The sequence below is a fragment of the Channa argus genome, chromosome 19, assembly GCF_033026475.1.
Source record: "Channa argus isolate prfri chromosome 19, Channa argus male v1.0, whole genome shotgun sequence".
In the NCBI taxonomy this organism is placed as follows: domain Eukaryota; kingdom Metazoa; phylum Chordata; class Actinopteri; order Anabantiformes; family Channidae; genus Channa; species Channa argus.
The window spans coordinates 5,077,802-5,094,145 of NC_090215.1; the positions used below are offsets into that span (position 1 = coordinate 5,077,802).

General features: G+C 40.1%; 1 protein-coding gene across 4 annotated transcripts in view; it reads left to right on the forward strand.

The window, feature by feature from the left end:
• The first annotated feature begins 681 nt into the window (after positions 1-681).
• gfod1 (glucose-fructose oxidoreductase domain containing 1) overlaps positions 682-16,344 on the forward strand; it is a 30,594-nt gene continuing 14,931 nt past the window's right edge. For 2 of the 4 annotated variants that reach the window (XR_010911705.1, XR_010911706.1), the window contains exon 1: positions 691-1,613. Coding sequence is in view for 2 of the 4 variants with exons in the window: in XM_067485703.1 (XP_067341804.1) it covers positions 1,361-1,613 (253 nt within the window). In the remaining 2 variants the exon portion in view is untranslated. Of the gene's footprint in view, positions 1,614-16,344 lie in introns of all 4 variants that reach the window. The other 2 variants (XM_067485703.1, XM_067485704.1) reach the window with 2 other exon arrangements.

The window sequence follows — 16,344 nt, forward strand, 5'->3', positions numbered from 1 at the left end:
AGAGTAAGGACATAAGCAGTATAAAGAATACAGTTACTGCACTTTAATTTAATCATTCTGATAATACTAGTGTCATTTTATTGTTATAAAATTTGAATAACGACAGCACCGTGACCGACAACTTACCTCACTGCTCTTTATCAAGTTTATGAAATAACACATAAAAAGAACAAGAAGCCTGCAATAGCTTCCCCGGTCAGTGGGCTGTTTAATTCTATGCAGGACCTGAAGGGTTAAAGTGGGGAGGAGAGCGCAACCTGCGTCGCGTCAAGAGACACTGGGAAAGACCCCAAAAGACCGGAAGTAGAACAATGTTGCCACTAAAATAAAAACTTGCACCACTATTACTAATATTTCTAGAATGACTACTACTGTAATAGTATTACATAAATAGCAATATTAATAATGATCATTTGTTTTTAATAGTGCTAGATGTGATGGCTACAGGCCGAATGTATGAAAGCAGATGATTTTGGAGGCAGTTTGTGTGATGTTAGTCATTAAAAATAAATCGATCAATAGATAGACTTAACAAATTTCTATTTGGCTTTCTGCTGTAGTCTAGTTATGTTGCAAAATGTATCAGTACACTTATATATATACACTTCTTAATTTACCTAAACTTTTCAAGACATAGTGACCACAGAAAAAACAAAAGCAGAACAAATCCCCGTTGGCTCAACTATGTCTTTTTGAGTCGTCTATTTCCTGACATATTAACCGATTGACTGTAAAAAAAAAAAAATTTCGCTTTTATTTTTGAAACCGTATTTCCTGTCATGATGTAAAGCTTGACAGCGCAGGTCTGAGCTGCACCACTGAGCAGCCTTCAGCATAATAACCGCCGCCGCTGCTGCTGCTGGTTCTCCGGGGAGCAGACAGAAGGCGGTGTTTCTGTCACTTAAATCTCATTTCTGGGTCTCGTGTATCGTTTTTTCTGGCTTCGCCCGAAGAGAGATAACAATCCGGGGGACGAGGTGACATGCCCTTCACCGCCTGGCGCAGTCAGTGCGCTGTTTGCTGGCAGACGTGGACGAGGTAAAGACGGGAATGGTGCATTTAAATTTCTCTTTTTAACGCCGAGGAAGCTTGGCCCCGTCTCCCACCTGGGTCCGGAATAATTTCGGCGGGGGGAGTGAGAAACAACTGTACATGCCCGATCGCAGAGCCGGAGCGACGGGAGAATGCAGCTCAGCGGCTGTTTGGCTGCAGGTGGATGGCCAACCTGACGGTCCCAGCCGCCGCTTCCCTCCCGTTCAGCCGCCGCTGCCTGTGCTGCAGCAGGTCTGGCTTCATTCGGAGCTCTGAAGACAAATTGAAAACCAACAGACAAACAAAACCAGACAAATAAACCCGAGCCATGCTTCCAGGGGTCGGGGTGTTCGGTACCAGCCTGACCGCCCGGGTGATCATCCCGCTCCTGAAGAATGAGGGCTTCGCCGTCAAAGCGCTGTGGGGCCGGACTCAGGAGGAGGCGGAGGAGCTGGCCAAGGAGATGAACGTACCGTTTTACACCAACCGGATCGACGATGTGCTGCTGCATCAGGATGTGGATCTTGTCTGCATCAACCTGCCGCCGCCTCTGACGCGACAGATCGCAGTCAAAACACTGGGTGAGTCCTGCTGCTGCTGCGGCCCTGGTGTAGTGTGGTGCGGGGGGTTGATGCTGGCTGCTGCAGGCAGGCCACTGGGTCGCTGATACCTTCACACATTTACTTTTTAGGCTTTATTGTGGTAGAAGGACGCTCACTAAGAGTCTTGTGAGGCCCGTTTCTGCTTCATTCGTCTGGAGGAGGTTGACCTTGAGCAGCATCACGTTGTAAGTGAAGATTCTGCGTTGTCTGACTTACTGTATGTTTGGCAGCTGCTGACTTTATGGTGGAGTTAAATGCTTTGGGTCAAGGCTCTGGCCTCCGCTGTGTTTGCAGAAAGCTGCACTATTTACTTTATGTTCTTACAATTAAAGGTTTGATTATGTGACCTTTAGTGACAGAATGCAGAGGAGATGAACATCACTGAAACCAGGCTTGCATTAATTTGACAACTACATGAGCACATGAGGTCAGATTTAGGGTGAAGTTTCCCTTTTTACACAGGACCTGGTGGTGCAAATGTACTGCATGTATAGGTTAAACCTGTGGATGGGGACTTCCCAGAAACAACCCTTGGTCAAACACCAATTTTAAGTTGTTTTAGTGAAACTGAATGACACAGAAGCCCCAGAGAAGAGGCCTGGATGCAGGAAATGGAGAGACGTACAAAGTGAGGTTGTTCTAGTTTAAATCTGGAGCATTGCAGCTTATTTTGGAGATCGCATTCAAGAGCCGTACAGCTGGTGTGAAAGAAGCGTGACAAGGTCTGTTGAGCTCTACTCCACTCTACCCCATAGTTTGCCACCAGCACTCAGCTGAAAACAAATGGGTCCATAAATGCAATACATCCAGAGAGGACATGTGCGTAAATCTGCAATGAAATCTTAACACGTTCGCTAGAAAACAGTTAAGACTGGTATTAGACCATACGGCGAAAACAGCAGTGTAATCTCTTCAGCTTTTTATATAAGGCTTCAGAAGCAAAGTGGTAAATGGTGTCACTGCAGTGAAAAATGGTGACATGCAGGATTTGATCACAGGGGTTGCAACAGTTGAGGTGATGCTTCTGTCTTCGCATCAGGGCAGCCTGACAGCAACAGAAGTGCCTGCATTAGCACCAACTCTAAATGTTCTAGGAGAAAAGAGAGGGAAGGAGCTGTCATTTAGAATTTGTCTTGTGACTTGTGGCTGATGTGAATTTCATAGGTGTTGTCATTAAGCTCCTTTGAATTTCAGTATTGCATTATTTACCTGGTTGACATTTCAAAAAATTGTCCATAAAATAACCTGTGACTCTCAATGTAACCTCTGCCCAGCACCACGATAAGGCAACTGGTGCTCCAATTATTTCCCACACTGCTGCCTTGTTTTCTCTTTTTTGCCTGAGTAATTTCTGTAAAGTGGCAGCCTGAGCTAATACGAACACAGGCGTGAGAATCAACAGACAGTGTTTGTTTATACCGCAACTACACTAATGTCAATGAAGACTGTACCTGCACACGTAGAGTCACTGCTTGTTAGGGGATAAATTCTCATCTTCCTCATCATTCATAGTATGTTACTGTGTTTGTAAAGTAACACTATTGCCCCATATGCAGGTTGCACAAACCAGCTAGTGCAGAGCCAGAATCACTGATCATGTCCCAGTGAACTTGACTCAACCTGCACAGCAGCCTCTGTAAACTTGTCAATGGCCATTCTCTCCCTTTTTCGTCTTCCCAAGCTCATTTCCTCAGTGCTTCATTGTGTAAGTGCCGCCGGTTCCTTCCCACCCACCTCTCTTCCTAAGCTGCTGTTACCCAGCCAAGTCTATGCCTGGTGCCATTGGCGTTCTGTTGAATGATAAGACACTGTTTGCAAATTCTGTTGAACTCACACTCAGTAATCGGCTCAAGTCAAAATATGTGTTTTGACAGAGGAATCCACTTTGTCAGGCTAATTTATTGGCACATAATCAACTCGAAGCATTTATTAGCATGGGTATGCACTAATAATGTATGAATAATATTCTGATGTTGCACCAACAGAAAGATGGAGGGCTGTGCTGAATGATTACTGTCAATATGGATGTTATTTCTTTTTCTAATGATCCTATTTAAAGAATTCAACACAGTAAAGAGGAGCTGCAGAAAGATCAAGTAGCTTGATATGAAAGAGAAATTCCACATATTTTCACCGATATAAACACACAAAATATGACTACATACTGGTGTGATGCTGATTTTTTTAAAATGTTTTTTTTGTATATTCATTGTCACGACACTTAACAACCAGCTAACATGCCTCCCACCAACTTGAGTCAGTTATAACACCTCAACATGATATATTGCAATCAAGAGTGAGTCACTACTAGTTATAGTTATAGCATAAGCAAAGAAGTTCAAATCGTTGTCAAAAAGTCTGTCTGAATATTGTCTGCCACACTAGGTGAGCTGCAGAGGGAAACCTGACCATAACTAAGGAAACAAACAGCAATGAGATTTCAGGATTTCAGGAGATATTGTGACAATTATTGCTGTAATGTTGGGAAATAAAATTAATCTGCATTACTATCAGCTGACTGTTGAAGTCATTCCTATTAAATGACCCACATTTCAGTATATTGCATCATTAAAATGTATGACAGCTCAAGGAGAATGACTATAGCCTGTGAGCAGAGAGGCCAGCTGTGTAATACTGCAAAACATACTTCCTCTTCTGTTAGGGTGTGCATGCTGATAGTGATCGGCCTTAGCTGAGCACTGTGATCAGGTCCCTTCAGTGTACTGTAGCAGTGTGAACTTTGGCTCTAAAGACATCTACCGGAGTTGGTATCTCCTGTATTATTTTCTTTTTGTCTTATATTCTCTATTCTCATTAAATAGCGTCACTACACACATGCCTGGTTGGATGAGCAGAGTTAAATGGAAACAGTTAAGGAAAACAAATACAGGTCAACAACGTGCTTCACATGTTGTTCAGGTTTTACCTGAAGCTTATCTCCTTAGTCCATCACACTTATAGTCTTATGACAGGAAAACCAGTCAGTCTTGTTGAGCAGCATCTCTTTTTCCATTAGTATTTCTTTTCACTCTTTTTCCTCCTGTTTTCTCTTTTCCACTACGGTGGCATTCCTGGGGCATTTAACGTCACTCAGAGCCCACTGTGCAAAAAAAGAAATTGACTAAAGGACAGACTTGCATTACCCTCAAGCATTTCTTATCCTCTGGTTTGTGAACAACCAGAAAATATGAAAAATATAGAAGGCTGGTCCCTTAGTTCGATTTTTAGCCCATTGTTACTGTTATTTTAGGTCATGTGAAAATGTGGATTAGGTGTGGCCACATAAAAACCAAAACGAAAATTGGATGTACTCCTAGAGTAAGTAGATGAGAATCAGTTGTCTTGTGTCCAGAAACATAAAAAATATGTTGTCATACAATCTGTGTAGAGGTTTCACTGACTTCATTGTTTTGGAGATCACTCATCTTCACCTTTGAGGAAGACCATGACATGTATCTGAAAGCCCAGGAAAACCGGTAGTGAGTTGAGTTTTAGTCTTTTCTTTTGGTCAAGATCGTGAAATGTATGTTATGAAAAAACTTCATTTTTATTATTATTTCATTATTAAATATTCCTTAATCAAATTAATCAGTTAGACATCAATCGACTCTGTGATTTAATCAGTGTAATAAACAGCAAGAAAGATGGAAGGGAAAAAAAAGTAAGTGTTTGCTAGATTTTCAACTGATTATGTTGAACCTTGACATCATGTGTGCGTGTACGTACATTCGTACGTACGTACGTGTGTGTGCGCGTGTACGTGTGTGTGTGTGTGTGTGTGTGTGTGTGTGTGTGTGTGTGTGTGTGTGGGCAAGGGGAGGGAATCTGAGAGCTGAACTGAAATGTAACACGAGTACACAAGTTTCAGGTGCCTCTGTGCACTTTTGTTTTGATGATGGGGGGAGGAAGTGGTGGGAGAGGAGCCTTCAGCTCAGGTCTGTGTGACCTCTAGTCTTACTGTGATGGGAGACAGACATGAAAGTGCGTGTTTTTAGAGGATGTAATGGCACTTTGTGACGTCTGTGCAAAATCCCCTCCGTTACTTTGCTTCCTAATTTATGAGATTTTGACATGAACTAATTTCTGTTGTTACAAATGGTAAAAATATAACTCAAACCACAAGGCAGTTGAATAGTTTAAGCAGCATGGCATCCTGCAGTTATGACTGACCCCCTGAACTACACAATGGGAAATTGACTGTATTATAGTTTGTTTTCACCTGCATCAATACTGTTGCTCGTATTGAGCTCAGGGTTCGTGCTATCTACACTCAGTGAAATCAAAACTTGAAAGGCTTCCTCAAACCCTTTAAAAGTGTCCACCTTATGATCTAAATTACATTAGTGATAGAAGCTATCCAATGTCAGTCATCCCTGCAGACTGGACCAGACTGTGCTGTCTATGAATAGCATCTAAAGTTCATCACACTCCAATATTTTTTTTTTTTAAAGCAAGATAAACTGACAGTTTGGGTAATCACCCAGGTTGCATTGCTTAATGTTTGTACACATGTCCCATTAAAGCTGCAACTTCTCAGTGTGTTTAAGTGCTACAGTGTCTTTCAGGTTATTGTTTTGGTAGTATGGCCGTCCCACAACTTTTAGTTTTGGTTCAGTTAATGCAGCTTTAATTGTGTGTTTCATCATATTATTTGATCATGGTGCTTCAAAATGTCATTTCGGTAAAACCTTGACTCGGTAACACAATTAGGGAGTGTATCTCTGAGATATGTCAGAACTGGCTTACCTTCATATATAATAAAATATTTCCCATTTACTTTTTTATTCACTTAGTTATTCCAAACAACTAAATTGTGAGAGAGAGCCTAAAATATCAAAGATCAAATATCAAAGTAGTAGAAGTATTAAGATGTGAGGCTGATCAGTGATCATCTTTTTCAGTTTGAGTTTCTCTTGACATGTTGGCTTTATGGGCATTTTGTGTTAGGTTTTAAAACCCAGTTATTTAATTTCATCAAAATCCTGTCCTGCCCTGTGTGAATTTATATGATTTATTAAAATTACACTCAACAGCAGTGAGTATGTTAAGGAGTTTGAACAATTTTGTAACCCTTTAGATATGAGTATAAACCAGTTATTAGTGATTTCATCATCTATATAAAGCATAGGATGTCTGCATGAATTATTACTATTATTATTATTATTTTATTATTTTAGATTATACATTTAGTCCATCGTGGCCATGGTTCGTCAACACTCTGAGCTCTCGGACACCTGCACTGAGAGGACACCCACAGGCAAAGTGTTATTTATAACCTGACTGCAATGGGTAGGCAGACATCATCACAAATACATGTTCTCACCGCTGATGTTGCTCGTATTGAGTGTTATGCGAATGCCCTTCCTACTGCCCATGAATTCTTGGGCAGACTCCTGAACTTTTAAAGAGCTAGCGTAGAAACAAAATAAACATGAATTCCATCATAAGCAGGCAGAGATTATAAAAGAATAAACAGTTTTGTTGTTGTGTTTTTTTTTGCATGACAGCCTTTCTTTTTTAAATTAAATACTGAATTTCACTGAATAAATAAAAGTTGAATTCTCCTCAGCTTAGGGGGATGAAGATGTTATTTGTATTACCTTTATTAAACAGGCTTTTTAAAAATATAATTACCAGTACTTGTACCTTTACAACATGTAATATCTTGGTCAAAACTTTCTGCTGTTAAGCTTGTATTCCTCTGCTTTCAGGTGAGGGTAACTACCTTAAAGACTCCACGTTAAGGTGTGATCCATTTTTTTCTATATGCTGGACAGTACAACATACTGCTGTGAAGAAAGTCCATAAATGGACCTCAGTTTTTGGTTGCCATGCCCACTGAGTTCATCTACAGGAAAGGAGCTGGCCAATCAGAACAGAGTGGGCTAATGGGGGAGGAGGGGCCTAAAGACACTGGAGCTGAAATTAATCATTTTAGCCTTTAGACCAGGTGAGCGGATGTATAAAAAAAACATTATAAGATAAATAAGCATTGTTTTCAAATAAAAATCATGGAACTGCCTTTTAGTAAAGCCTGAATAAAAAATAAGCACTAATTCATGCATGAGACCTCTTCAAATAAAACTTGTGTAAGCTAATTAGCCTAGCATGCTAACACGCCTTTCTTCCACTGGTGTTTGTCTTGCATAATAAAAAGGAGTGAGTCCAGCCAGTTTTAGCTTTCTTTGCTTTCTACGAGTTGCATTTATGTGTCTAATGGATGGTGGTTTTTGTCTTGAGCGGTGTTTCAGAGAGGGTTTGGTTCAGAAAAAATGAACGAATGATACTGTACATTGCTGCTCACAGGCCTTTTTTTTCTCAGCAGTTTCCCACTGGTTCACGTTCATGTTCTTCTGGATGTCTATTAACATGCTAATGATGGCCTGAGACCATGTGTGTGAATGAGCGTGCGAGGGAGTGGAAAGGATGCAAAGACAGCAAAGAGCAGCAAAGAGAAAGCTTGTCGTGCTGTGAAATTGCCTTTGTCTATCATATGAATGGCTTGTGTGGCGCGGCTCTTTCGGTCCTTTAGCATTTTCTGTAGGAATGTTCACTTGTCAGTGCAGCGTGGCAAAGCAGAAATCCTCCTCATCCCTGCCCACTTTAGCTCAGTCTTTCTTCTGTATGGACCCATACAAAACTGTGGTATGGCAGTGAACTTGGAGTGCAGGCTTTGGAAAAGGAATCTCATTGTGTTATTAAATCCAGGGGCCAGAGGAAAGGCGAACTTTGGATGTGGACTTATTTCCACTAAATGTAAAGAATGAGGCTATGGAGGCAGGGTTACCCGCATATTTTTACGTGTGTGTGTGTGTGTGTGTGTGTGTTTGTGTGTGTGTTATTTCGATAGTTGACGGTATAGAGAGGACAGAAAATGAAGTGAGAGAAAGGAAAGATGACATATAACAAAGATCCCTGGCTGGATATGAACTAGGAATGGTGAGCGTCTTAAACCCCCAGAATGTCCCAGGATATGAAGCAAGCGTTGTTTTCAAATGTCCACAACTTCTGAACATCATAATCAAAGCTCGCCTTGTATTGACAACAATAACTGTAACATCATGCAGGTTTAAGATTGCAGAACAATTAGTGCTGACCCATATGAACAAGTTATACATTTTAACTAATTATTTGGAATGACAATAAGGGTGATTTCTAATATGAATAAGCAAATAGGGAAGAAATGACAAGCTCTGTTGAAATGGTGAGCAGAGATAATGACATATGATGCAGCTAAAAATGTTTCCAGATTCATCATCATTGTTCCCATACTATGTGTTGATGTTGTTATACTTTATTGGTGTAACTTGTATTCCATGTTATGACATGCATCTGCATTAGATTATGTAATTCATGCTTTTCCACCAGAAAATACCTCACGGATAAGACTTAGAACACACCCGCTTTCTTTGCCTAAGTGTGTGTTGCTGACTGCTAACCCTAACAAGCCAAAACAAAGACTATGCGTCAAGTTGAACTCTGTTGTGAAATTTAGTATTTCATCTTGCACAAACATGTTAAATAGAGTCGGCCATATTCTTTATTTTCCTCCTCCGCCACACTTCTGATGATTCTCTATATTGTGCTGCTGTATTTTATCTGGCTCTACATTGTCTGCCTCCAGCTTATCCTGTTATATTATCCAGGTGAAGCAGTTCCATTATAGGCTGGCTCAGATGTCCTTTATGTGCCAGTGTTCAGGAATAGGATTGCCTGTGTTTCTTAATTGGTCATCAGGGACTGAAGACAAGAGGAAGCTGCAAACATGAGAGAAGAGTCAGCCAGGGCCTCAGATGTAGTGATCATGCTTCTCCTCCTGCAACTAACAATGTTACTACAGCATCTTTTGGCCTATTTTAATTAATTTAAAGTTTTACATTCATATATAAAATGTGGCAACCATGGAAAAAACTCTCAGGAGCAGAATGTAATGTGTTATGCAGGTTAACAGTCGGCTGCAACAGGAAGTAATATTTTGGTATGCTACAGTGGAGTGTCTCTGACTTCCTGTTGTACGTTGGGTGGGTAGAAAACATGTATGTGTGACACTGAGGTTTTTGCGTGATCACTTCCTGCTAACAACAGACAGAAATTTAATGTTTCACCATCATCATTTGTGTCGGAGCCCAAGGGCAGATTGATAAGGAACACAACCTCCAGTGAAATATGGAAAGATGGATCTCTAAAAGATCCCTTCTCTACTGTATCCCTCCATTTCCAAACTATTATCTCCATCTCAGATTCATGTTACTGAAATGTTCAGATTGCTTCCAGTCTTTCTTATTTTTCTCCCCGTTTCCCCCCAAAAGAGCTTGTTGTCAAACATGACTCAGCGATGGCACAGTCTGCCACTGACATGTGATCAGGAACATGAAAAGAACAAAATAGCTACATTTCCTAGTGCAAATGAACTATACTTGTGTTGTTTATGTAGAGCTGATTTAAAGAATATTAATTTTAATGGTTATTCAATCTTCTCATCACCCTAGATTCTGACCACATAAGTCCAATATATAACAGTTACTTTTTACTTCTGATTTTCATACCCCTCTCGTGAGGGAAATATTTCTTCAAACTCTTTTTGCTCTACTATGCTTACTGAAGGCTCACTATTAAAAAATGGGTTTGGTACAACAATAGAGATGTATGCAAAAATGTCAATAAATAAATAAAACACAAAATACATGTCTGTTGTTCAGCTCCAGAGGTTTTAATGTGTATGTTTTAACTTTAGACAGTCTGCCGTCAGGATTTATTCAGAGCCACAGTATATACTAACCACAGCCGGAGTCCAGCTCTATACTTAAGACACATAGACAAGAATAAAATCCTAAACTGCTCAACTGTTCTTTTAAAACAAACAGAAAGTCAGTAACAAGCAAGCTAATCTATAACCATCTATCTGCCCAGCCCCTCCCAGTCACTGCTGCAGGAAACATGGGAATACACAACATGAGGTCGACATAGAGAAATCTGAAATGATTCCACGGAACAGTTCAAATGTTATAATTAGAATCCTAGAAATGAAGCTGAGGTCAGCCACATTGCCATCCTCTGTCATGGCAGGATGATAAGCGGTGAGATAAGATCAACATGGAGAAATACAAATATGCAACTTTTGCATACCGAGGTAACAAGGTTTAATCAACTCTCCTATTCAAATCCACACTGCCAGCTACAACCCTAGTGGATTCCCTCGAATGAAAGATATGTATTCTCCACACCACAGTGCATCTGGATCTCTGAGCAGATTTGGATGAGTTTATAATAAAGTAGGTCAGACTTTACTGTACCAAACAATCTACAGTATACACTGTGGTGAATGAAATGAAATGCAGTGTGGCAACTTGTCAGCCTGTATCAAAGGACAGGATCGTGTCCATGGTTCATAAAGGTCAACTCAGTTAATTAATTATAGTCTTATATAAATAACTCACACCTAGCTGTCGGCACGTAGCCTGCTGTTGGACAGGGGGTTCAGTGAGGGTGTGGTCTGGTGTGCTCTCACCAACCAAAATGATGATGATGATGTATTTTCCTACAACTGGGATGCAGTTGAAGTAAACGGATCACAATCTGTCTGGGTTAACTTGTGTTTAGCACTGTCCACTTGTGATCCGATCACCCAAGACACATTTTAAAACACTGTTGTACTATAAATGGGGTCTAAGTGACCAAGCAATGCTGTTTAATAATTATGGTAAATTAAAAGATAAAGATAAATGCTGCTTATATAGCCCTTTTATCCAAAGGGCTTTACAGTGTTTCTTTTCATTCACCCATTCACACACACACACACACACACACACACACACACACACCGATTGCAGGGGCTGTCATGCAAGGTCCTCACCTGACCCCCTGGGAGCAACTTGGTGTTCAGTGGCCAAGGACAATTTGATAAATAGCCAAAAGGGACCAGGAATCGAACCACGGACGCTGTGGTCCATACACGACTGCCTTACCAACTGAGCTACACATGTCTGCAAATTTAAAATTATGCACTTGGCAAAACTAGAACTGTAGGCTATTCCACAATTTATAAAATATTAAGACATTATTATTTGCCACACATTTCTCAGTGTAGTAACAACTACATACATGCATCAGATAGTTTTCTGTCCTCTTCTCTTTTCTCTGAATTATAGAGGGTGTCCATTCGTCACTGTCTTCCAGAGCGGAAGATAATAGTGGAATCTCGCTGACAAACAGCTGTTTGGAGGAGTGTCTGTGGAGAATGTGATTCAGTGAATATGTCTCCTTCTATTAGTAGTCACCCGTGCGCCTCCGGATGTTAATGGCTATTAGTGAACACTTGCTTTCTTTTATTACAGTGTCAGCTCATGGTGCAGTTGGGTTTTTTTCTTCCCTGTGTCATGTAAATGTTAGTCCCCAAAGATCTGCTCCACGTGCTAAATCTCCTTGCAACACGCCGACACATTTGCCCCAGAAACGTGCACTAATTTATGTAAAAGGTGGAGTTGTTATTTATGTTCCCTTCCTGTGCTTTCTGCCAGCACATGGTATGGAAATAAGCTTAAGAGTCAACAGAATAACAATCACGTGCTGTGAGTCATGTGCAGCGAGTAGAGTAGTAGTGTATTAGTGCACATGTGTGCGTGTGTATGGAAAGAAAAATGCAGTTTTCAGTGACCAGCGACTTTTGGTTTGCTGTTGTACATAAACATCCCGAGCTTTCTCTGGTCACAGCCTTCATTCATTCCTCAGCAGCCCTGTCTGACACAAAGATGCCCTTCATGGCTCTGACAGCCGTCGCCAGAAAATCAGGTCATGTTTGTCAAAGGCCTGACTTTTCCCAAATGTCATACAAATCTTCACCTCTTATTGAGGTCAAATGTAATTGTTTTTCTTCCTTGCTTCTGCATTCAGATCATGGTTTATTTAGGACCATTATTTACTCACAGAATTCCAGGGAATATACTTTGCATTTCTGAAGGTACAGTTGCTCAGTGTGTTATCATAATAAAATTATTTTCTCTAATCTTTTGTCTTTTCCCATTGGTGAGACATTTTAACCAGTCCACCTCTTTTGCATTGCTTATCATTTTTGTTTGCCCTGGTTTGGGCCAAACCTCCCAGGTCCTTTTTGGAGCTTTAAACAAAGCCTCCTACTGTTCAGCCATACACTTGTGCACTTTTCTTCATACACTATATATTAAAATAAAGACTAATTCTCTCATCTATTATTTACCAACCTCCCTATCTGCTACTTTTCAGGTTACATAGTTTGTCAGTAAAACATTGGGTGCAGTCACAAAATAGTTTTTGTGGGTAAGGTGTGTTGTTGATGATCAGTGGTGTCATTTACTGCAGGTTTCCTTCCTCATAAGCAGTTGTATGCTGGTTTGAACACGTATTAATTTGTCTCTCCTTTCAAGCCGCTTGTAATGGATTTGAAAAGCAATGCAGGCCAACCATAACCACTTATTAGTATGTTAATAAGCTCAACAGCTCTTTAAATAACCTTAATTTTGTAATTACAAGAAGAAAAGCAAGAGGTGTGTGAGTGGACTGTGTTCTGCTTGAACTATACCTGAGCAAGGCAAACAGAAGCTGCTGATGGGGAAAATACAAATGGCACAGACAGGGTTGCATATGAGTCTCTACCCTGTTTGGCAGCCATGGTTTATTTGTCTCCTTTGTGTGTGTGTGTTTCAGTACCATAAGTGCTGTGAGGACAAGTGTGCTGATGGTGTGTGCGTGTGTGTGTTTATGGGTGTGTTTGTGTGTGTGTGTGTGTGTGTGTGTCAGGGTGATTAGATAGGAGGGGTAGCAGTTGAGCACAGCAGTTAATTAGACCCTGGAGAACCACAGGGGGTGCAGGTGAAAGCCTGATCAGACACGGACACACACATATTTTCCTTTGCATGAGGTGTGTTTAGTTTGCAGCAGCAGATCAATTTTGTTCCAACAAGAAAGCTGTTGTAGTCCCCATTGTGCAATTTAGGGTGATGAAGTGTGTTAAATGCTTAGAAATGATGCAGAACAGTCAGTGATCAATGTTAGAAAGAAATAGATTTTATTGACAAGCTTATTGCTGTGGTATCTCGTTTTGGCACAATATCAGCCATACATTTGAAAAACCATCAGCAGTGTTTATTTGTATCAGTGGGATTATGAATAGCTGGATGAGGACCATGTTTTTGGTCCATCCAATGAAAACTAGTTCACAAAGAAGTAAAAAAAAAATGTAGTTTTTTGTAATTGGGTGTATACTGGCTCCCTTTTTATCGGATGCAAATTTTGAGCAATTAACTTTAGCGTTAATATAATAACAAAAAACAACAAGTTAATTGAATAATAGATTTTACAAAACAAAATATTTAATTTAAAGCTATGTATCAATACCTGAAAGGCAGGTAATATTCATTATCAGCGCACAAAACGGAAGCTCCAAAACTAACAGAACTATTTCAATTGTGTGATTTGAAAACCTTTATAAGCAAACAGCCTGAACTGCTAGCAGTGCTGTTCACTGAGGCTGAGTCCCAGGTTGGACGTTTAGCCTTTAACAGCACGTAGCCTGTAACTGTATCAAATAAAGATGAAACGGTTACTTCAGCTGATAAACACAACGGTTATTATCATGTTGTACATTACTGTTATACCTGCAGTGAATCAACAAAGGCAGGAAAGAATAAGACTGTTGGCTCTCAAACATGCTCAAGTTGCTTCATAAATGACTTATTAGGATTGAAATACACAAATGTTTGTTATGTATGTTTGTAAACAATGAATGGGTTTTGGTGGATGATGAGTGAATGTAACTTTTGACTGTTTACAGAATAACTCCACAGAGCCGGACAACTTTTAAATAACAGTGTTAGAGTAACAATATTTAAGTTCAGTTTTTTTTTTTTTGCAGCTTTTGCATTCTGCTAAGTGTACACCCATCATTAACATTTGCTTTTAGTGCATGCATTAGGAACCACATTGCCAGAAGCCTCTTCTTTGGTTATTATGCATCTGCATAGTAGCAACCGAGCCGCACTGGTGTAGGGGTTAATGGCAGCACTTAAACACATTTGGGAACGCTGAACTCCTTGGAACTCAAGGGCATTAGCTGTAGGGGGAAAAGCTGGCTGAGTGAGGCCACTACTCCTCATCATTCATAGCTCTGCTGTGCACTAATGGACCTGAGGCTGCAATACAGAGAATGTAGATCCTGAATGCAACTTGCTGTTATCATTATATCTATCAGTGTGTTAGAGATATCATTTATCTGGTTGCTTGTACCTTGGTTGCCCACTGTATTGGATACTGCCTTCCTAAATGTCTCAAGGTGTAGCTCTTAAGGACTTGAAGATTTGAGGAAAATATCTGTCCTTGTTATGACCCACACTGCGATAGAGAGGCTTATTTTCTGTAGATTTAATCAGAGAGCTGGATTTGCTGTTTGCACTACATTACAACACAAACGTAACGCAGTTGTTTGTAGTTGAGGGTTTCACATGGTTTTTACTCAAAATATTCAGAGAAAAAAAAAGGAAAAATATCCAAAGGTATGTTTAATTATAACATTTAAATATGGTTTAATAGTTAATTATTATTTATGTAGTTAATTATAATTAAGATTTTAATGTATTTAGTATAAAATTCCATCTTGTGTTACCCTGGGCAGTACTGCCCCTTAATAATAAGAGCAATGATTAGCAGGTAAAACCTGTTTCAGAGTTGTTGACTGAACCTATTCTTCATTGAGTTACTGCTGAGTCACTGCTAGAGACAGACGACACCTTATTTTGACTGTCTTAAAATCCTAATCACTGAGCATGTAAGTTACAATGTATTTGCCAGTCTTGTGATTAGAAATGTACACTCGCCTCCAAAGCTCTGAGTGTTTTGGAAACACTGATCATGCTGTGTGTTCCTGAATGCCTCACACACAGGTCACCAGTTCTGTTGCTGATGGGCTGCTCACGCTTTCCTAATGTAAATCACGCATACAAAACAATGATAGCTCCACTTATGACAAGAAGAGAGAAAAGATCCAATTTCTGGGATACCGGATATAATGTGTGGGCATCGGTGAGCTGCTACCAATGTGCAGGAGACCTGTGGAACATCCTGAAGAGGTGGGATGTTGACTAACAAGGGTCACCAACGTCCACCTTGTAACTAAATTGAAAGCCAAACAAAAACCCATTAAAGTGAAACTGGGAGAATCTGTGAGTTCCTGCATAACAACAGTGGCCGTCTCTCAGGAGAAAGCAAACATCACAGTGTTCACTCATCACAGCCATCAAGGTTTCTATTTGCATGCTAATTTCCGACTGTGGACATATGTCATTCACACAATAAGAGCAAATTAATGAGCAGTAAACTTTTAGTTTTCTTTGCTTTATACGCAATGTGCTGATAGGAATGTATGTTTGTCCCTGTCTGTGTCTCTTTCCACCCCCTCTGTGCTTTGTAATTACTTTAAGCTAAATTTAATTTGGAATAATCAGCAGAAAGATGAGCCTGGCCTCTCTCTCGGAGTCTCTACTCTTTACCAAAGCCAGTGTATACACAGTGTATTCACTTTATTATAACACGTGAAATCTATGGTAACATTACCATGAATTTACTAATACGATATAAAAAAGCTTGCGAACCAGAAAGTAAAAATTAAATTAGGTTTGTTCATTTCGTCTCCTCTGACACTCTTAAGAGGACATTTAAGCTTCACTTCTGGTTGGTGTTGTAA